This window comes from Somniosus microcephalus, chromosome 25 (genome assembly GCF_052327205.1).
Source record: "Somniosus microcephalus isolate GS21.2 chromosome 25, FLI_Smic_1.0, whole genome shotgun sequence".
NCBI lineage: Eukaryota > Metazoa > Chordata > Chondrichthyes > Squaliformes > Somniosidae > Somniosus > Somniosus microcephalus.
Window position 1 is genome coordinate 26,329,060 of NC_141011.1, and position 23,393 is coordinate 26,352,452.

The 23,393-nt window shown below is 45.2% G+C and overlaps 1 protein-coding gene across 3 annotated transcripts in view; it reads left to right on the top strand.

Moving 5' to 3' along the window:
- Window positions 1-23,393, top strand: part of LOC147100557 (PR domain zinc finger protein 2-like) — a 176,181-nt gene that overhangs the window by 53,116 nt on the left and 99,672 nt on the right. For all 3 annotated transcript variants that reach the window (XM_085966927.1, XM_085966928.1, XM_085966929.1), the window contains exons 2-3: window positions 20,048-20,121; window positions 22,502-22,619. In XM_085966927.1, coding sequence (XP_085823053.1) covers window positions 20,113-20,121; window positions 22,502-22,619 — 127 coding nt within the window. In that variant the 5' untranslated portion in view covers window positions 20,048-20,112. The remainder of the gene's footprint in view (window positions 1-20,047; window positions 20,122-22,501; window positions 22,620-23,393) is intronic.

Genomic DNA, 23,393 nt, shown 5'->3' on the forward strand with positions numbered 1-23,393 from the left:
TCCTCCTGAAGAATTTGAATCGATACGCTATCGGCAGCGGTGTTGGGTTTAAGTGCTCATGTAAGGTATCAACAATCTCATTAAAATTCTTGTCCATCGGTTTGGCTGGAGTGATCAAGTTTCGTAACAGCCCGTATGTCCTTGCGCCCATCAGATTTAGAAGTACCGATGCCTTTTTATCATCCGCTACTTCATTCGCCTTGCAATATACCGCCACTCTTTCCACATATGTGGTCCAATCTTCTATATCACTATCTAAAGCAGTAATATTGCCAGTCTTCGGCATCTTGAAAATTTAAAATGGCGCTTCCCGCGCTTTTCTTTCTTCCCCGCCAGGTTAAGATGGCGCCTCCCGCGCATTGCCGCTGCTGCCAACGCTGTTCTCCGCGGTTCCCGTTGCGACCTGCAGCTTTTCGCGGTATTTCTCTTTTTTTTTATAGCGCTTCAATAGTTTCTCCATTACTTGGAGAACCGTTCCCGTCGTGGAGCGGACCCTGTGGGACTTTCCCCTCCCTCTGCTCGGTCCGAACGCCGACCTGCTTCACAGCACCGGCCGCGCCGAGTGCTCCACCCTCTCTCTGCTTCTGCTTCCCGACTCGCTGCCTGGCCCCGTTGCAGAGCCACCCGATCGAGCTCTAGCCCGCCGCAGCCCAGGAAGGATCAGTGCACTACCTGCCACCAGCCCGTTTAGCTGGGGAAACCACAGACTAGAGACCAAGCCTGGCCCTCGTTTTCGAGTTTCTTCGAGTTATATTTTTTTTTTCTGGCTTCTGGCTTCGACCTTCGTCTGAGGAATCGATCCCCTTGAGGTGCTGCCGAATTGCAGGTAAGTTCGTTTCTAACTCGTCGCCACTGTTAGATCCGTGTGTTAATGGAGACACGGAATGCAGGAGTTGATTTAACAAGTGTTTACTGAACAAAGTCTGGAGGTGAACTAACAGCACAAGATGCTACACAGGCTTATATACCCGAGTGGTCACTACTGGTACTACAGTATACAGGGGCTTCAAAAACATAGTTCCTCTTAAAGGTACATACACTACAATGTGGAGAACAGGCAGTTTCAGAATATGAATGAAAGGCCGACCAGGAGTTTTAAGATAGGTCAACCAGTTTTGGCCCGGGACTACCGCACAGAGAAATGGCAGCCAGGAACGATCTGCACACGGCAAGGACCTCTAATGTATACCGTGGATGTTGGAGAGAGCATTTTAAGACGCCATGCTGACCAGATTCTAGAGTCACTGGAAAACGTCAATTCCACACCACGATCCGATACACCTGGTGATGAAACCGAAGTACCAATTGCATCTACCTCCGAATCGGTGATATTGGAAGCAGACGAACCAAACAACGACGTTGATCCCGAATCAACTTTGCCAGAGGAACCTGATACCCCAAAGAGGCGTTATCCGGACAGAATCAGGAAGCCTCCTCAAAGACTGAACTTATAATTGCTTAACTTCAGCTAATGTATCTAGCAACTGTAATTGTAAATATGTTATTTAATTATTAATCGAATGTTATGTACTGTTTAGCTAAAAGGGGAGGAATTGTAGTGTATGTACTTTGCAGAAGGAACTATATTCTGCAGCCCCTGTATACTGCAGTACCAGTAGTGACCACCCCTGTATATGAGCCTGTGCAGTAACTTTGCATAGTAGTTCCAGTTTTGTCTCCACTCAGTAAACACCTGTTGTAACCAACTCCTGCAGTCTGTGTCTCAATTACACACGGACATAATAAAACCTGTTACATCTCTAACATTTTCCAGTTCTGATGAAAGGTCATCGACCTGAAACATTAACTCTGTTTCTCTCTCCACAGATGCTGCCTGACCTGCTGAGTGTTTCCAACAATTTTTGTTTTTATTTGAGATTTCCAGCATCTGCAGTATTTTGCTTTTGTATTAATGGCTCCTGCGATATTGGGTACTGTCTCTTCAATTTTTCATTTCTATTTATCTTTCACTTCCACCCACCCCACCCTGGGTGACTGCAGCTATACAGCGACTGGGCTTCTCTATTCCCCATCGTCTCTCTTGAATCCTTTACCCCCCTCTAAATGTGTTAACTGTAGCACCAAAAAGAAAATGTTGGAACCCATTGACTATACGCTTTGCTACACCTTTTCAAAAGCCCCCTCTTAATGAGTGAATGTACTTTATTGGCAGTTCCCACTCTGATCATATAATCCAATTTTCAGATTTTTGGACACATTTTGTACTCCCTCATTTAAAGTGCTTACACATCAGTATTTCAGACATTTTATCCATCAGGTCTCCACAGTGGTCACTTGCAAAAGCGGACCTACAGCTTGTGAAACATTTACTGTGGGATAGACACTTTCACATATATATTAGGCAACTCTGCTCTTCTGTCACAATGCTGTCTCCAGCCCATGTGTGAGGTTCAATATACTACAGTATGTTTATCAGTCACTTGTTTGTGTTTTAAGAAACTTTTGCAATCTGCTGTGAATGTAGGAAGAGTGTGCTGCTCCTTTCAGTTAGAAACATGATGCTGGTATCACTTTGACTTTGTTTCCATGCATTAACACTAAAAATGAAACCTGTTCACTGTACTGAGATATGATGCATTCACGTTTGGTAGTACCAAATATTTTGCAGAAAGACAGAGTATCGAGTTACATTCACACCACTTGTGTACTAGTGCATAATTTTTTTTTAGAAGAATTCAGTATGTAGCACTCACACATGTGGTCACGAGGATTTCAGCCTGACCCTTTCTTTTAGATCACTATATATGTCAATCCCTTCATTCTCCAGAAAAGTGCCTAATTTGAACCCAATTATGCTGTCCAGTTCTCTGGCCTTCCTCAGTAATGTGCATTCTCTAGTTCCATGTCCAAGTACAATACCAAACTGTAAAGAAATATATAAAAATCTAACAGATCACTGCTGTGTGTTCTGGTGCTGTGCATTTTGGTGCTGTTTAACATTAGAGTCATAGTCATAACGGCGCAGAAGGAGGCCATTTGGCCCATCGAGTCCGTGCCGGCTCTCTGTAGAGCAATCCAGTCAGTCCCATTCCCCCGCTCTATCCCCGTAGCCCTGCAAGTTTATTTCCCTCAAGTGTCTATCCACTCTCCCCTTGAAAACATTGAGTGTCTCCACTTCCACCACTTCTGTCGGCAGCGAGTTCCAGGTCCTCACCACTCACTGCGTAAAAAAAGGTTTTCCTCGCATCCCCCCTGTATCTCTTGCCCAAAACCTTAAACCTGTGTACCCTAGTCCTTGTACCATCAACTAGTAGGAACTGCCTTTCCCCACCTAGCCTATCCAATCCCGTCATAATCTTATACACCTCTATCAAATCACCCCTCAACCTCCTTTGCTCTAATGAAAATAAATCCAGCTTCTCCAACCTGTCCTTGTAGCGAAGATCCCCCATCCCTGAAATAATTCTGGTAAATCTCCTCTGCACCCTCTCAAGGGCCTTCACATCCTTCCTAAAGTGTGGTGACCAGAACTGGACGCAATACTCCAGTTGTGGCCTAACCAGCGCTTTATAAAGATTCAGCATAACTTCTCTACTTTTGTACTCAATACCTGGAGTGTTTACGGGATGGTTTCCTGGACCAATATGTCGAGGAACCAACCAGAGATCAGGCCATCTTAGACTGGGTATTATGCAACGAGAGAGGATTAATTAGCAATCTTGTTGTACGAGGCCCCTTGGGTCGGAGCGATCATAATATGATCGAATTCTTCATTAAGATGGAGAATGAAGTAGTTGACTCAGAGACAAGGGTCCTCAATTTAAATAAAGGAAACTACGATGGTCTGAGGAGTGAGTTGGGTAGGATTGAGTGGGGAATGGCGCTCAAAGGGTTGACGGTGGATAGGCAATGGCAAACATTCAAAGACCGAATGGATGAGCTACAGAATTTGTTCATCCCAGTTTGGCGTAAAAATAAAACAAAAAAGGTGACTCAACCGTGGCTAACAAGGGAAATTAGGGATAGCATAAGATCCAAGGAGAGGACATATAAATTGGCTAGAAAAAGCAATAATCCTGAGGATTGGGAGCAGTTTAGGATTCAACAAAGGAGGACAAAGGGATTAATTAAGAAAGGGAAAATAGAATGAGAGTAAGCTAGCAGGGAACATAAAAACTGACTGTAAAAGCTTTTATAGATATGTGAAGAGAAAAAGATTAGTGAAGTCAAGCGTAGGTCCCTTACAGTCAGAATCAGGGGAATTTATAATGGGAAACAAGGAAATGGCAGACCAACTAAATGCATACTTTGGTTCTGTCTTCACAAAGGAGGACACAAATAACCTCCCAGAGATGCCGGGGAACATAGGGTCTGATGAAAGAGAGGAACTGAAAGAAATCAGTATTTGTAGGAAAATGGTGTTAGGAAACTTGATGGGCCTGAAGGCCGATAAATCCCCAGGGCCTGATGGTCTACATCCCAGGGTACTTAAGGAAGTGGCCCTAGAGATAGTAGATGCATTACTGATCATCTTCCAGAACTCGATAGACTCTGGAACGGTACCCATGGATTGGAGGGTAGCTAATGTTACCCCACTATTCAAAAAAGGTGGTAGAGAAAAAGTGGGGAATTATAGACTGGTAAGCCTGACAGCGGAAGTGGGGAAAATGCTAGAGTCCATTATAAAAGATGTAATAGCAGAGCACTTGGAAAGCAGTGACAGGATCGGACAAAGTCAACATGGATTTACAAAAGGTAAATCGTGCTTGACTAATCTACTGGAATTTTTTGAGGATGTAACTGGTAAAATAGATAAAGGAGAACCAGTGGATGTGGTGTATTTGGACTTTCAGAAGGCTTTCGATAAGGTCCCGCATAAGAGATTAGCGTGTAAAATTAAGGCACATGGGATTGGGGGCAAGGTATTGACTTGGATAGAGAACTGGTTGGCGGACAGAAAGCAAAGAGTTGGAATAAACGGGTCGTTTTCCGAGTGGCAGGCAGTGACTAGTGGGGTACTGCAAGGGTCGGTCCTAGGACCCCAGCTGTTCACAATATATATTAATGATCTGGATGAGGGAATTGGATGTAATATCTCCAGGTTTGCAGACGACACAAAGCTGGGCGGGAGGGTAAGCTGCAAGGAGGATGTCGGGAAACTCCAGTACGATTTGGACAGGTTGGGTGATTGGGCAGAAACATGGCAAATGCAGTATAATGTGGATAAATGTGAGGTTATCCACTTTGGTGGCAAAAACAGGAAGGCAGATTATTATTTGAATGGCAATAGATTGGGAGAAGGGGAAGTGCAAAGAGACCTGGGTGTCCTTGTGCACCAGTCGCATGCAGGTGCAGCAGGCGGTTAAGAAGGCAAATGGTATGTTGGCCTTTGTAGCAAGAGGGTTCGAGTACAGGAACAAGGATGTCTTGCTACAGTTGTACAGGGCCTTGGTGAGACCGCACCTTGAGTATTGTGTGCAGTTTTGGTCACCTTACCTGAGGAAGGATGTTCTTGCCATGGAAGGAGTGCAGCGAAGATTCACCAGGCTGATACCTGGGATGGCAGGAATGACGTATGAGGAGAGATTGTGTCGATTGGGCTTATACTCACTGGAGTTTAGAAGATTGAGAGGGGATCTCATCGAAACCTATAAAATTCTGTCAGGTCTGGACAGACTAGATGCAGGAAGGATGTTTCTGATGGCCGGGGAGTCCAGAACCAGGGGTCATAGTCTAAGGATAAGGGGTAAGCCATTTAGGACTGAAATGAGGAGGAATTTCTTCACCCAGAGAGTGGTGAACCTGTGGAATTCTCTGCCACAGAGGGCGGTGGAGGCCAGTTCATTAAATATATTCAAGAAAGAGTTGGATATATTTCTTGAGGCTAAAGGGATATGGGGAAAAGGCAGGGACAGGGTACTGAATTTGGATGATCAGCCATGATCACATTGAATGGCGGAGCAGGCTCGAAGGGCCGAATGGCCTACTCCTGCTCCTTTCTTCTATGTTTCTATGACGGGTATGGAGGTGGGACTGCCGGGAAAATGGCAGAATTTGTGGGCAGGAAGGGATTAAAGCCTAGGTAGTTAACAGGCAGAAAATAGGATTATCCCCTTTTTGCCCTCAAGTGCAGGCTTCCCGAAGGCTCCAAAACACACCAGCTCAGCAAAGCGAGTAGGGGGTCGGGGGGGGGGGGCGGTGCAAAAGTGTGGTGTGAAGGTAAGTGATGGGTGCAAGAGTGTAGAGGTGAGTATCTGAGGTAAGTGCAAAGTGTTAGTAAAAGTGTACTTACCTTTGTTTCTTCCTGCAGGCTTCAGTCGGTTTGTATGTGGAGAGTCTCGGACCTCCGCGTTGGGATTGACAGGTGGCCGTTGCATTCTCAGATGCAACAACCATCTCAATTCTGTTAAAGAAAGAAGTTTGATGAGGTCTTGAATGCAAGACCTCATCAAACTACAGAAAATGTCAGTGTTTGACAGCTTCACAGAGCTGTCAAACGATGACAATTCATCTGTCAAAAATTTTGGGCGGGCTTAACAAGGTCAATCAAGAGAAAATAGCGTGGGTTGGCCACCAATCGATGGAGGCGGGACTAAAACCAGACAAGCAGCAGTCCCACCGCCAACGCACCCCCATTAACAAAATCGTCCCCATGGTGTCACATTTGCCAGTTTCTAATCCTCCGGCACCTCCCCCGCATCTAGGGAAGATTGGAAAATTATGGTAAGCCCTTCCGCTATCTCCTCCCCCAATTCCCTTAGCAATCTGGGATACAAGCCATCTGCACCAAGCAACTTATCCACTCTAAGCATACCCAGCCTTTCTCGTACATCCTGTTTATCAATTTCCACCCCTTCCATTGATTCTACCTTTTCCACTGCTACTGATATTTTGTCAGCATCCACCTCCTTAGTAAACACTGATACAAAGTACTCATTGAGTATTCTAGCCTTGCCCTGCGCCTCTAAGCATATAATACCTTCTTTGTCTTACTGTTTGCATGCCGGTAGAAGATTTTTGGGTTCCCTTTTATGTTAACTGCCATTCTGCTCTCATTCCCTCTTTGCCAATCTTATTTTCATCTTCACTTCCCCTCTCAACTTATTGTATTTGGTCTGGTTCTCCCTTGAAGAATCCACCTGACATGCATCATACACTTTTTTTTTTGTTTCATCACCTTCCCTATCTCCCTCGTCAGCCAAGGAGCCCTTGCTTTGGTTCCCTTACCCTTCTGTCTTGTTGGAATGTACGTAGCCTGTATTTGGAACATCTCCTCCTTAAAGATGACCCATTGTTCCGTTACAGTTTTTCCTGTCAGTCTTTGGTTCCATTTTACCCTGGCGAGATCCTTTCGCATCCCATTGAAGTTAGCCCTATTCCAGTTTAGAAGTTCCACTCTAGATTGATCTTTGCTCCTCTCCATTGCTAATCTAAATCTTATGATACGATGATCACTCGTACCCAAGTGTTCTCCCACAGACACTTGGTCGACCTGGCCCACCTCATTCCCCAGCCCCAGATCCAACAATGCCTCCTTCCTAGTTGGGCCAAGAACATACTGGTCAAGGAAATTCTCCTGAATACATTTCAGAAATTCCTCCCCTTCCTTTCCCTTTACCCTCGCATTATCCCTATCGATATTTGGGTAATTAAAGTCCCCTAATATTGTTAAGTCTGTGTGTTATAGTGAGAATTACTACACAGACACAAGAGTAAATTTTAACAGGTCTTTACTAGTCGAAGGTCAGGGCTGAACTGCCCAATAAATCATTACACAGCACTTATATACCGGTGTGGTCACCACCGGTATTACAGTATACAGCAGCCAAGATAAAGTAGTGCAACTCTTAAAATAGTTCTCTTAAAGGTGGAACGGTTACATACACCACAAATATCACCACTCTATAGCTCTTGCATATCTCTACGATTTCCCTGCAGATTTGCTCCTCTACCTCCCTCTCACTATTTGGAGGCCTATAGAATACCCCCAATAGTGTGAACATACCCTTTTTGCTCCTCCACTCTAACCAAATGGATTCTGTCCTTGTCCCCTCAAAAACATCCTCCCTTTCCAACATTACAATGTCTTCTTTAATCAGCACTGCCACCCCACCTCCCTTTTTTCCTTCCCTATCTTTTCTGAACACCTTGTACACTTGAATAATAAGTGCCCAGTTCTCACCGTTTTTAAGCCACGTTTCCGTTCTTGCCACAACATCATATTGCCACATGGCTAATTGTGCTTGTAGCTCACCTACCTTATTCACCACACTTTGTACGTTTACGTACATGCATTCTAAACCCATTTTTGAATTTTTCTTAGTCTGCTCCTATCTAATATAGTACTACTTCCGCCTCTAGTACTATGCAACACACTCACTCTTTTCTACTCCTATATGCTGGTGCCCATCCCCCTGCCAAGTTAGTTTAAACCCTCCCCAACAGCACTAACAAACCTCCCCGCGAGAATATTGGTCCCGGCTCTGTTGAGGTGTAACCTGTCCGGCTTGTACAGGTCCCACCTTCCCCAGAAACGGTCCCAATGTCTCAGGAATCTAAAGCCCTCCCTCCTGCACCATTCATCTGTTCTATCCTCCTATTCCTGTACTCACCAGCACGCGGCACCGGGAATAATCCAGAGATTACTACGTTTGAGGTCCTGCTTTTTAATCTCTCTCCTACCTCCCTAAACTCTGCCTGCAGGACCTCATCCCTCTTTCTGCCTATGTCATTGGTACCTGGCACCAGGGAGGCAACATGCCATCCTAGAGTCAAGTCTGCGGCCGCAGAAACACCCGTCTGCTCCCCTAACTATCGAATCCCCTACCACTATTGCTCTTCCACTCTTTTCCCCCCCCCGCCCGGCCTGTGCAGCTAGACTTGGACTTGTCTCTGGCCGCACTCCCCAGCGGACCCATCGCCCCCACCAATACTCAACTGAATACTGGTTGGAGAGCAAGATGCACTCTGGGGACTCCTGCACTACCTGCCTGGTCGTCCTCCTTCTGTCTGGCGGTCACCCATTCCCTCACTGTCTGCATACTCTTAAGCTGCGGGATGACCACCTCCAGAAATGTGCTATCCACGTAACTCACAGCCTCGTGGATGCACCGCATTGACTCCAGCTGTCGCTCAAGCTCTGAAACATGGAACTCGAGTGCCGCTGATCCCGCTCCTCTCGTGCTCTTTACAGCGCCGCTGATCCCGCCACTCCCCTCGTACTCTTTATAGCGCCGCTGATCCCGTCGCTCTCGCGCTCTTTACAGCGCCGCTGATCCCACCACTCCTCTCGCACTCTTTATAGCGCCGCTGATCCCACCACTCCTCTCGCACTCTTTATAGCGCCGCTGATCCCACCGCTCCTCTCGCGCTCTTTATAGTGCTGCTGATCCCACCGCTCCTCTCGCGCTCTTTATAGCGCCGCTGATCCCACCGCTCCTCTCGCGCTCTTTATAGTGCTGCTGATCCCACCGCTCCTCTTGCGCTCTTTACAGCGCCGCTGCTCCTCTCGCGCTCTTTATAGTGCTGCTGATCCCACCGCTCCTCTTGCGCTCTTTACAGCGCCGCTGCTCCTCTCGCGCTCTTTATAGCGCCGCTGATCCCGCACTTGCTGCTCCTCTCGCTTAATACCACCAGTCAAGGTTCCAAACAGTGAATAGATCCACTATAATATGAATTCTGGTCATGCTACATGATTTTGAAGGGCATCTAAAATCCAATAATAATGGATGCTGAATTCATCAACCAAAGCATAAAATTCCTGTGCATACGTACTATTTGTATAGATATATACTTTCTAAAACTGTTGCAACCTTGTATTCTTGATTTTGCACTGAAAACATCAAAAATGCAGGAATCTAGGATAGTTAATCAAAAGTGCATTTTAACTAACATTTTAACTATCTTTGCTGTAATGCCTCAAGTGACCTGGGAGCTTTGTTGAAATGTAACTGTTATTAGGAGGGTAATTTACCAACAGTAGGCAGCTTTAAACACCCTACGTTTTGGCTGTGTTCACAGCTTGCTTCTCATCCATGTATAATTAGTAGACAGGGCAGTAGACGGGGCGTTAAACTAATGAAGAGGGAGGTGGGAGGATTCAGGAAAGAGTAAATTTAAAAGAAGCGAGAGAAATGTCGAGGCTTCACAGTAGGGTAGAGTTTTGGGTAAAAATAAGCAGAGTGGGTCAGGAAGGGACAGAGAGTAATAAGACATCAGTGACTAAGGTGACATCAGGGAAAAATAGAAAGAAGTAAAGCCAAAGACACTATATCTGAATGCACAAAGCATTCGCAACAATATAGATGAATTAATAACGGATAGAAATGAACAGGTTTGATCTAATAGCCATAACGGAGATGTGGTTGTAAAGTGGCCAAGGTTGGGAGCTAAATATTCCAGGATACTTAACTTTTATAAGAGATAGGCAAAATGGAAAAGGAGGAGGGATAAAAGGATGGGATAAAGACAGTAGAGAGAAACATTGAAACATAGAAGATAGGAGCAGGAGTAGGACATTCGGCCCCTCGAGCCTGCTCCGCCATTCAGTGAGATCATGGTACTGCGTTTGGATGATCAGCCCTGTCCCTGCCTTCTCCCCATATCCCTTGATCCCTTTAGCCTTCAGCAATATATCTAACTCCTTCTTGAATATATTAATGAATTGGCCTCAACTGCCCTCTGTTGTAGAGAATTCCACAAGTTCACCACTCTCTGGGTGAAGAAATTCCTCCTCATCTCTGTCCTAAATGGCTTACCTCTTATCCTTAGACTGTGACCCCTGGTTCTGGACTCCCCCGCCATCAGGAACATCCTTCCTGCATCTAGTCTGTCTAGTCCTGTCAGAATTTTATAAGTTTCAATGAGATCCCCTCTCATTCTTCTAAACTCCAGCGAGTATAAGCCCAATCGACCCACTCTCTCCTCATACGTCATCCCTGCCATCCCAGGTATCAGTCTGTTGAATCTTCGCTGCACTCCCTCCATGGCAAGAACATCCTTCCTCAGATAAGGACAGCCTTCCTCAGATGTAAAAGGATCTTGGCTCCGAAAATCAAGAAGTAGAATCAGTTTGAGTGGAGCTAAGAAACATCATGGGGCATAAAACATTGGTGAGAGTTGTTTATAGGCCCCCAAACAGTAGCTGTAATGTAGAGCAGAGTATAAATCAGGAAATTAAAGGCGCAGGTAACAAGGGTAATACAGTAATCATGGGGGACTTTAATCTACATATAGACAGGGCAAACTAAATTTGCAGTAATAGTGTGGAGGACGAATTCATATGCAAGATTATTTTCTAGATCAGTATGTTGAGGAAGCAGGTAGGGAACAGGCTATTTTAGATCTAGTATTGTGCAATGAGAAAGGGTTAATTAATAACCTTGTAGTAAAGGGGCCTGCAGGAAAGTGTGACCATAATATGATAGAATTTTATATTGAGTTTGAAAGTGATTTAGTTAAATCCGAAACTAGGGTCTTAAATCTAAACAAAGCAAACTACGTAGGAATGAGGGGTGAGTTGGCTAAGGTAGATTGGGAAACTACATTAAAAGGTATGATGGTAGACAAGCAATGGCTAGCATTTAAAGAATTAATACATCAGTTACAACAAATATACATTCCTTAAGGCACAAAACCCCACAGGAAAAGTGGTCCAACCGTGGCTAACAAGAGAAGTTAAAGATAGTATTAGATCAAAGGAAGAGGATTATAATGTTGCCAAAAAGAGTAGTAAGCCTGAGGATTGGGAGGATTTTAGAATTCAGCAAAGGAGGACCAAGAAATTGATAAAGAAAGGGAAAATAGAATGAGAGTAAACTAGCGAGACATAAAAACAGACTGTAAAAGCTTCTATAGGTATGTAAAAAGGAAAAGATTAGTGAAAGTAAATGTGGGTCCCTTACAGGCTGAGACAGGAGAAATTATAATGGGGAATAAGGAAATGGCAGAGAAATTAAACAAATACTTTGGGCAGGATTTTCCCTGCGGAGGCGGGATGGCGACAGGAGAGCCGGTTGGCAGGTTCCGGTCCTGCTCCTGTCTGCAGCCGCTCTCTGAAAATGACTTTCCATAGATTGACATTGTTAAGCCCGCCCTGCGGGGTTCCCTGCCAATTAGTAGGAAGCGGGTCTGATGGACATCTGCGTCATTAGCCGGTTTCCATAAAGGGACCACGCCCACATTGATTTTGACAGGTGTGCAGTCAGTGTTCTCCAGAATTGAGGGGCTGCAAACACTGACGAGCACTGCACAAAGGTGCAGAGCTGCACCCAGGCTCACGCATGACTCCCTCCATACGCTTGTGGAGGGAGTCACCGCACGCAGGGAGGTTCTCTTCCCTTCCCATGGGTGGAAGAGACCTCCCCAGGACATCAACGCAGCCTGGTTGCACATTGCACAGGAGGGCAAAAGCAGGGATGTCATCGGGAGGACCAGGCTGCAGTGGCGCAAACCTTTCAATGATCTCACGAGACGTTACTGCAAAACCACACTCAACCTCATCCTGCTGTGCCACTCATCACATGCCCATCACTCTGCCTTCCCTTCCCTACTCCTGCACATTTTTACTCTCACCAACTTACCTTGCACCTCCACCCATCCCTCTATATCTTCATTATCACTTCCCCATCTCACTAGCCACCGCTCACTCTCGCCCTCATCTAGTTCAATCATACCAACTAACAACACACAAGGGTAGACACTTGGGTGTGTTATGCAATGTTCATGTAAATTTTCTGTTACTGTGTTGTCAAACATTGAAATCTTTATTTTCAACATTTTGCCTTATTCTACAGATCTGTGTTCACCTTTGGAAGTGTCTTTGTGAGTTGCAGTGAATGGTTAGACATAACAGTATCCCCCGCAATGATGAGCGTGAAAGGAACGGCTTGGTCATTATAGGAATGTCTTATGGTGCTGGTGTAGGGTGGTTTTAACTTGGCGCATCATGTGGCAGCCAGGGTGTACAGTGTCAAGTGAAGTAAATCTGGCCATGGTGATGCCATCGTTGGCCTCCCAGGCAGCAAGGTTGTTGGGTGCTGATGTCCTGTGCAGCATCAGGTGATTGCACAGAAGGTAGGTGTTGTTGTTGGTGTTGGGGTTGATTGTAGAGGGATTCGTAGGACCAAAGTGAGATTTTTTTCAAGGGCACCGATGTTGCTGGAATAGATGGCAGTTGAAGTTGAGATAGCGGAAGCGATCTGTCAATGGTGAGAGAGCTTGCTCCAAGGTGGTGACAGTGCATATAGAGTTAACGCCACACACTGACAGCCTCCAGACAGATCAACATGTCACCCAAATCCTAAAATCAGACATTTCTGACATTTGAAAGTGAACAGATGTGAGAGTTCAGCTTTTTACTGCAGTTGCAGCTGTGAACTATGCAGCTCGCTGCTACTCCCGACATATTTACCTGACATACTTACCTGACATGATCTCCGAATGTCGAGAAACCCGTTTAAAATGTGGGAAAATAGGAAAAGGCTGAACCTTCTCTGAACTGCCTCCAAGGCAAGTATATCATTCCTTAAATAAGGAGACCAAAACTGTATGCAGTACTCCAGGTGTGATCTCACCAACGCCCTGTACAATTGTAACAGGACTTCCCTACTTTTATACTCCATTCCCTTTGCAATAAAGGCCAACGTTCCATTTACCTTCCTAATTACTTGCTGTACCGGCATGCTACAGGAAACTCTTTGGTATACGGGACCGGGATGATGCCGGTTGATTAAAAATTCCGGATAAGGAAGAAGAGACATGGAGTGACAATGGCCCACGGTATGATAGCCCCGCAGCGCAGCCAGAAGTGCTGGAGCCCCGCAGCGCAGCCAGAAGTGCTGGAGCCCCGCAGCGCAGCCAGAAGTGCTGGAGCCCCGCAGCGCAGCCAGAAGTGCTGGAGCCCCGCAGCGCAGCCAGAAGTGCTGGAGCCCCGCAGCGCAGCCAGAAGTGCTGGAGCCCCGCAGCGCAGCCAGAAGTGCTGGAGCCCCGCAGCGCAGCCAGAAGTGCTGGAGCCCCGCAGCGCAGCCAGAAGTGCTGGAGCCCCGCAGCGCAGCCAGAAGTGCTGGAGCCCCGCAGCGCAGCCAGAAGTGCTGGAGCCCCGCAGCGCAGCCAGAAGTGCTGGAGCCCCCGCAGCGCAGCCAGAAGTGCTGGAGCCCCCGCAGCACAGCCAGAAGTGCTGGAGCCCCGCAGCGCAGCCACAGGGGACCCGGTTACACGGCCGCAATTATACAGTATACGGAAGCCTCAAAACCTACTCCTGAATTTTGCCGGTTATTAGAGAATTCCGGATAATTAGGTGGCGTTTAAACGAGAGTCTCCTGTAACTTTTTGTGATTCATGTACAAGGACCCCCCAGATCCCTCTGTACCTCAGCATTTTGTAATCTCGCCCCATTTAAAAAATAACTAGCTTTTTTATTTTTCCTACCAAAGTGGATAACCTCGCATTTTCCCACATTAAACTCCATCTGCCAGATTTTTGCCAACTCACTTAGCCTATCTATATCTCTTTGGAGATTCTTTGTGTCCTCCACACAATTTACCTTCTTAACCTATCTTTGTATCATCAGCAAATTTGGCTACATTACACTCAGTCCCTTCATCCAAGTCATTAATATAGATTGTAAATAGTTGAGGCCCCAGCACCGATCCCTGTGGCACCCTACTAGTTACAGTTTGCCAACCTGAAAATGACCCATTTATCCCGACTCTGTTTTCATTTAGTTAGCCAATCCGCTATCCCAGCTAATATATTACCCTAACCCCGTGAGCTCTTATCTTGTGTTGTAACCTTTTATGTGGCACCTTATCGAATGCCTTCTGGAAATCCAAATACAAGACATCTACTGGTTCCCCTTTATCCACCCTGCTCGTTACATCCTCAAAGAACTCCAGCAAATTTGTCATACATGATTTCCCTTTCATAAAACCATGCTGACTCTGCTTGACTATCCAGGAAACTTTGGTTTATCCGGAGGTTATATATCCGGAATACTCGATCTAACGGCAAAAATCAGGAGCCGTTTTCTATGTTTTTTTAGTTCTCGTTGCTTTTTTTTTCCCCCCCAGTCAAGCACTGCAAGGTCTGTAGCTATAGCAACAGCTTCAACTACAGACGCTTGCAGCTGCAGCCGATTGTTTTGAAGCTGTTGCTAAGCAACAGGGTTTGTTGATTCACACGGAGCTTCTCAGTTCTGTATGTTTAAACATTAACTCTGGTATGCCTGGCACTTTTGATGTTACGGCACCAGCTTGGCCCCGTCAGTGCTGGATATCAGAAAGTTTCCTGTATTATGATTTTCTAAAGGTCCTGCTACCACTTTCTTAATGATGGACTCCAGCATTTCCCAATGACAGATGTTATGCTAACTGGTTGACAGTTGCCTGCTTTCTGTCTCCCTCCTTTCTTAAATAGGGGCGTTACATTTACGGTTTTCCAGTCTGCTGGGACCCCTCCAGAATCCAGGGAATTTTGGTAGATTACAACCAATGTATCCACTATCTCTGCAGCCACCTCTTAAGACTGTAGGATGCAGGCCATCGGGTCAAGAGGACTTGTCCACCTTTAGTCCCATTAGTTTGCTTAGTACTTTTTCTCTAGTGATAGTGATTGTTTTAAGTCCCCCCACCCCAGTAGCCCTTGAATATCCATTATTGGGATGCTTTTAGTGTCTTTTACCATGAAGACCAATGCAAAATATTTGTTCAAAGTCTCTGCCATTTCCCTGTTTCCTATTATTAATTCCCCAGACTCATCCTCTAGGGGACCAATGTTTACTTTAGCTACTCTCTTCCTTTTTATATACCTGTAGAAGCTCTTACTGTCTGTTTTTATATTTCTTGCTAGCTTACTCCCATAAGCTATCTTCTTCTCTCTATCATTTTTTAGTCGTCCTTTGCTGGTTTTTAAAAATTTCCCAATCCTCTGGCCTTTCACTATTCTTCGCAACATTGTATGCTTTTGTTTTCAATTTGATACCATCCTTTACTTCCTTAGTTAGCCACAGATGGTTCATCCTTCTCTTAGAGTCTTTCTTTCTCACTAGAATATATCTTTGCTGAGAGTTATGAAATATCTCCTTAAATGTTTGCCACTGCTTTTCTACAGTCTTACCCTTTAATATATTTTCCCAGTCCACTTTAACCAAGTCTGCCTTCATACCTTTGTAATTACCTTTATTTAAGTTCAGGACACTAGTTTGAGACCTAGCTTTCTCACCCTCAAACAGAATTTCAAATTCTACCATGCTAGGATCACTCTTCCCAAGAGGATCCTTCACTTCGAGATCATTAATTAATCCAGCCTCGTTGCACATTACCAGATCTAAAATAGTCTTCTCCCTATTTGGTTCCACAACGTATTGTTCTAAGAAACCATCCTGCATACATTCTAAAAACTCTTCCTCAGGTCTACCTTTGCCAATTTGCTTTGTCCAATCAATATGGAGATTTAAATCTCCCATGATTATAGCCATATTTTTCTTACAAGCCTCTATTATTTCTTGATTTATTCTCTGTCCTACAGTGTGGTTACTGTTTGGGGGCCTGTAGACCACTCCCACTAGTGACTTTTTACCCTTATTATTTCTTATCTCCACCCAAACTGATTCTACGTCTTGATCTTCTAGGCCAATATAATTTCTCATTACTGCACTAATCTCATCGCTTATTAACAGAGCTACACCTCCTCCTTTTCCTTTCTGCCTATCCTTACGAATAGGAAAATGCCCCTGAATATTCAGTTTCCAGCCTTGGTCACATTGCAACCAACTCTCTGTAATGGCTATCAGATCATACCCATTTATTTCTATTTGTGCTGTCAACTCCTCTATCTTGTTACGAATGCTGCGTGCATTCAGATATAGAGCTTTTAATCTTGTCTTTTTACCATTTTTCCCTAATCTGACCCCTCTTTCTGATGCACTCTTATGTGTATACACTCTGTCCCTTCCTGTCACACTCTGATTATCATTACCCCTATCGCTACCCTGCACTTTTGCCTTCTCATTTATCTTTGACTTTTTTAATTTCCGCTCAGCGTATCCCTTCCCCCCACTATTTAGTTTAAAGCCCTATCTACAGCCCTAGTTATTCAATTCACCAGGACACTAGTCCCAGCCTGGTTCAAATGAAGGCCGCCCAACGGAACAGCTCCCTCCCATCCCAGTACTGGTGCTAGTGCCCCAGGAATCGAAACCCATTTCTCCCACACCAATCTTTGAGCCACTCGTTCATCTCTCTGATCTTATTTACCCTATGCCAATTTGCACATGGCTCAGGTAGTAATCCAGAGATTATTAGCTTTGTGGTTCTGCTTTTTAATTTAGCCCCTACCTGCTCATACTACCTCAGCAGAACCTCTTTCTTTGTCCTACCTATGTCATTGGTACCTACATGGACCACGACAACTGATCTTTCCCCTCCCACTCTAAGTTCCTCTCCAGCCCAGAGGAGATGTCCTTTACCCTGGCACCGGGCAGGCAAAACAGCCTTCAGGACTCATGCTCTCGGCTGCAGAGAACAGTGTCTATCCCCCTAACTATACTGTCCCCTACTACGACCACATTTCTTTTTGCTCCCCCCACTTGAATGGCTCCATGTACCACGGTGCTGTGGTCAGTTTGCTCATCCTCCCTGCAGTCCATGCTCTCGTCCACACACGGAGTAAGAACCTCGTAACTGTTGGACAAGAGCAAAGACTGAGGCTCCTCCACCACTACCTCCTGGTTCCCCATACCTGCCTCGCTCGTAGTCACACCCACCTGTCCCTGACCATGGATCAAATTTGAATTAATTAATTTAAGTGATGTGACTGCCTCCTGGAACGCAGCGTCCAGGTAACTCTCCCCCTCCCTGATGTGTCTGTGTTTGAAGCTCGGACTCTAGCTCATCAACATGGAGCCGAAGTTCCTCAAGCAACCAACACTTAGTGCAAGTGTGGTCGCCGTGGACCTCCGTGGTGTCCACCAGATTCCACGTGTTGCAGCAGTAACACATCGCCTGCCCTGCCATCTCTAATGTATTTAATTAATTAAGTGTTTAAGTTTTGAACGTTTGGTTTAAATTAAGAGCCGGGATTAAAAACTAATGTCCAAGAAAAGAGAAATACTGACCAACCAATCACGTCCCTGCTTTCCTGTGACATCACTCCTTGTTTTTGTTGTCCGGTCCACTGCCTCTGCTCTCGGGCCTTCCTCTGCTGCGTTGTTTATTTGCTCCGCTTCCACGCTCACTCCCGCTCAGGTCCGCTGCCTCTGGCTTTTCCCTGTGATGTCACCTTTTATTTTTCTCCAAATGCAGTTGAGGGGTTTCACAGAGCCGAACTCCCGCTGGTTCTCTGTCCCCTCTCATGCAGATTTTTAACTTCTACTCTCCTGGAGGCTGACAAAGATAGAAAAAGAAGACAGGAGCACCTGACTCCCTTACTCACCAAACTCACACATTTACACTCTGTTCCAAGCTGCACTCCAGCCTGCCTTATTTATACTACTGAGATTTATGAGTCACCTCTCTGGCAGTTGCAGATCCAGACCAGTTAATTAATTAACTAGCCCCACCCGCTCTCCAGCACAGAGCTTGCTTTGCCCTGCCCAAGCCTGGAAGAAACATAAAACTTAAAAACAGTAAATTTAAGTTAAATGGTAATTGCAAGAACACAAGACTAGATTTTTTTTAATTAACCCTTAAGATTCACTCCCTTATTCACCACTACAAAGCTGGGTGGGAATGTAAGTTGTGAGGAGGGTGCAAGGAGGCTTCAAGGGGATATAGACAGGGTAAGTGGGCGAGCAAATGGAATATAATGTGGAGAAATGTGAAGTCATCCACTTTGGTAGGAAAAATAGAAAAGCAGAGTATTTTTTAAATGGTAAGAGATTGGGAAATGTTGGTGTTCAGAGGGACCTGGGCGTCCTTGTACTCGAATCACTGAAAGTTAACATGCAGGTACAGCAAGCAATTAGGAAAGCAAATGGTATGTTGGCCTTTATTACAAGAGGATTTGAGTATAAGAGTAAAGATATCTTCTTGCAATTATATAGGGCCCTGGTGAGACCACACCTGGAGTATTGTGTACAGTTTTGGTCTCCTTACCTAAGGAAGGATATACTTGCCATAGCGGGAGTGCAACGAAGGTTCACCAGACTGATTCCTGGGATCGGGATTGTCCTATGAGGAGGGATTGAGTAGACTAGGCCTATATTCTCTAGAGTTTAGAAGAATGAGAGGTGATCTCATTGAAACATACAAAATTCTTACAGGGCTTGACAGGGTAGATGCAGGGAGGATGTTTCCCCTGGCTGGGGAGTCTAGAACCAGGGGTCACAGTCTCAGAATAAGGGGTTGGCCATTTAGGACTGAGATGAGAAATTTCTTCACTGAGAGGGTGGTGAATCTTTGGAATTCCCTACCCCAGAGGCTGTGGAGGCTCAGTCGTTGAGTATATTAAAGACAGAGATCGATAGATTTTTGAATATTAAGTGAATCAAGGGATATGGGGATCGGGCAGGAAAGTGGAGTTGAGGTCGATGATCAGCCATGATCTTATTGAATGGCGGAGCAGGCTCGAAGGGCCAAATGGCCGACTCCTGCTCCTATTTCTTATGTTCTTACAATTAGTAAGATGTGAGTATCATCTACTCATTGCCTTTATGATTCTTTATTATTGCAAATTTTCACCTCCCACGGCCTTTATGTTGCATGTCTGATCAGGTTCTGTTCCCATGCCACGTGTACATTTGTTTCAAGTGTTTGCAGTCGTGTTGGTCATCATTCAAACCATTTTGAAAAGATCGCAATAAATTGTGAGATGTGGCCAGTCTGATACAAGATGGATCCTGGGCTCTGCGGGTATTGACCAGAAAGTAGATCTCTCGGTTTGTAATTGGGTTGAGCAAGGAGATTTGGGATAGCGGAGTTAGTGGTAAGATAGCATTTGGCCACGAACATGAAAAAAGGGCGGGGATCCAAGTCTCTGACACATGGAATGTTCCATCTTGTGCGGTACTAAATTACCATTTCAAATAAATACTGAAAGAATTGTAATCTGTTACTGCATCTTTAAGGTCTGCTTTCACTTTGTTTTGCAGTGATGTGAGCCAATGACTGATCAATCCGAAGAGGTACCTATTAGCAAGAGATCCTGTAGCTCACAATGGAGGAAGTGAGTTTAAATGCAATTCAACTCCTTTCATTGTATAGTGGATTTTGTGTTTTTATTATTTATTAACTTTCACTCTGCTGAGTGGGGACAAAATGAAAAGTCTTGGACAAAGAACAAGGAGGCCTTGAGAAAGGGAGAAAATGTCTTGGTGGGGGGTGGGTGTGTTTCTCTTTCCTCCTTTGGCCTCAAGCTCTTGTTTTAAATCCCTTGCTGGCTTCATGGCCCAGAAATATGTGTTGGATGACCATGATGACTCTCTTTATTTGATGTGTTTTAACATTTCCTGATGCATTTCCTGGATCGGAAAGAGATTTGCATTGAAAACTGGATCTGAAAGGGATTTTGAATGAAGGCTAAAAGTTATCAGCTGGGGGGGGGGCGGCGGGTGGGTGGGTGGGGGGGGGGTTGGGTTTTGTGGGGCTGGAGGAGATTACAGAGATAGGGAGGGGCGAGGCCATGGAGGGATTTGAAAACAAGGATGAGAATTTTGAAATCGAGGCGCTGCTTAACCGGGAGCCAGTGTAGGTCAGCGAGCACAGGGATGATGGGTGAACGGGACTTGGTGCGAGTTAGGACACGGACAGCTGAGTTTTGGATGACAAGTTTACGGAGGGTAGAATGTGGGAGGCCAGCCAGGAGTGCGTTGGAATAGTCAAGTCTAGAGGTAACCAAGGCATGGATGAGGGTTTCAGCAGCGGATGAGCTGAGGCAAGGGCAGAGACAGGCGATGTTACGGAGGTGGAAATAGACGGACTTAGTTATGCCCTGGATGTGTGGTCGGAAGCTAATTTCCAGGTCAAATATGACACCAAGGTTGCGAACAGTGATATTCAGCCTGAGACAGATGTTAGAGAGAGGGATGGAGTCGGTGGCTAGGGAACGGAGTTTGTGGTGGGGACCAAAAACAATGGTTTTGGTCTTCCCAATATTTAACTGGAGAAAAGTTCTGTTCATCCAGAACTGGATGTTGGACAAGCAGTCTGACGTGGAGGGGTCGAGAGAAGAGGTAGTGAGGTAGAGCTGGGCGTCGTCGGTGTACATGTGTTTTCAGATGATGTCGCCAAGGGGCAACATGTAGATGAGAAATAGGAGGGGGCCAAGGATAAATCCTTGGGGGGGGGGGGGGGACACCAGAGGTAACAATGCGAGTGGGAAGAGAAGCCATTGCAGGTGATTCTCTGGCTCTGATTAGATAGATAAGAATGGAACCAGGTGAGTGCAGTCCCACCCAGCTGGACGATGGTAGAAAGACGTTGGAGAAGGATGGAATGGTCAACTGTGTCAAAGGCTGCAGACAAGTCAAGAAGAACGAGGAGGGATAGTTTACCTTTGTCACAGTAACAAAGGATGCCATTCTAGTACAAATCGCAGATTTCAGCCCATTTGTCTGAGGAGGAATCGTACTTATGTTTCAGATTACCTTCAGGAATACTGTAAGCAATATCTCCCACCTTTTTATTGCTGTGGAATTTGTATTCAAAATCCATCTTTCTCCTATTTTCAATTATTTTTTTCAACACAAAAACAAAATACTATGGATGCTGGAAATCTGAAATAAAAGCAGAAAATGCTGGAAATACTCAGCAGGTCAGGCAGCAACTGTGGAGAGAGAAACAAAGTTAACGTTTTAGGTCAATGACCTTTCATCAGACCAAATGGCATTAATTGTACGTGAGCCTTGATCATGAATGTCAGGTAGCTATTTGACTGCAGGCTTATCGTAGCTGAGCCTGATCCTGTCTTTACAGACGCATTTCCAGCAAGGGTTTCTGGTTAATGATGGAGGTTAGGGATTTTTTGCTGGCATTCTTTTTTCATCTCCAAATTCAAGGGATTGAGGTGATTTGTAATGATGTACTGATGACCTAGCTGAGATTAGCGAACTCAACATAGACCAGGGATTGAGACTGGCCCTTCCTGACGTGCTTGGCTCAGTTACTGACTGGATAAACTTGTGGCTCCATTGGGCCATGTAATTCCCCATTTGAGATGTTAAAAATTAAACAGTGCTCCTGTCTGCTTGTGGATGTTAAACATCCAATGGTACTATCTAAACAAGAGTGGGGGGCTGTCCTGACCAACATCACCAAAAGTTGTTTGCCTACATAACATCTTCAACTGCAGTTCAAAGTAACTCATTGTATGCAAAGTACATTTTCTGATAAGGTGCTGCATAAATCCAAGCCTTTCTTTCCCAGCGTGTTAGCTGGCCGCCTCTCCCAGCGTGTTAGCTGGCCGCCTCTCCCAGCGTGTTAGCTGGCCGCCTGAGAATAGAAAGTGCATTCTGAATCCCCAGTTATAAGTTCCTTGTTTTTTCTTTAAATAAGCTTATAATAGCCAACCTCATAAAAACATCTTTGTTATAACTCTTGATTTGCAGAGCAATCCAGTGCTTGCGTCTAAAGTGGAGATGTTAGCTGATGTACCTCAGCGTGTGTTGAAGGGACTTCCTCAAGAGGTGACTTTACGACAGTCAGCGGTTGATGAAAAGCGCATAGGTGAGTATTTTTAGACAAAGTTTCTTGAACCTAAAGATGACCAGCACCTATAGAAAATTAGACTTTGTCTTTGAGAAGCTTGCAGTTTGTACACTCTTGTTATTTTAACTTCTGTTTTTCGTCATTTTGTATCCGCTCAGTTTTGGGCAGGGACTCGCTGAAGAGTGAATGTCAGCACTCCATGTGTGTATGCAAAGTGCATCGTATTAAAATGGACACCGATTGAGGAAAGAAATCTTATAACTGTGTGCACACTGCTTTATTGTGTAGACATTGAGGAAAGAATCACTGTTTCAGTACTATAGCAAAATACTGCAGATGCTGGAAATCCAAAATAACAACAGAAAATGCTGGAAAAACTCAGCAGGCCAGGCAACATCCGTGGAGAGAAATTAGAGTCAACGTTTCGGGTCAAAACCCTTTATCAAGACTAAAGAGGCACAGGGAATGAAATAGATTAAGAGGCCAGGCTGGGAGAGAACAAAAGAGAAGAGACATTAAGAGGTATTCAAAACGAGACGAGATGGTGATAGGACTAGTGGAGACAAAAGACGGCTCTAGATTAGGTGTGAAATGTGCTGGCAGAATGGGAGACAGCTGCCATGTGGGAGAGAGAAAAAAAAGGGGGAGGGGAGGAAACCAAAACAAAGGTGTAGATAAAAAAAAAGTAAAAATGTAATAGGGGCCGAGGTTATGATCTGAAATTGTTGACTTGATATTGAGTCCGGAAGGCTGTAAAGTGCCTAATCGGAAGATGAGGTGCTGTTCCTCGAG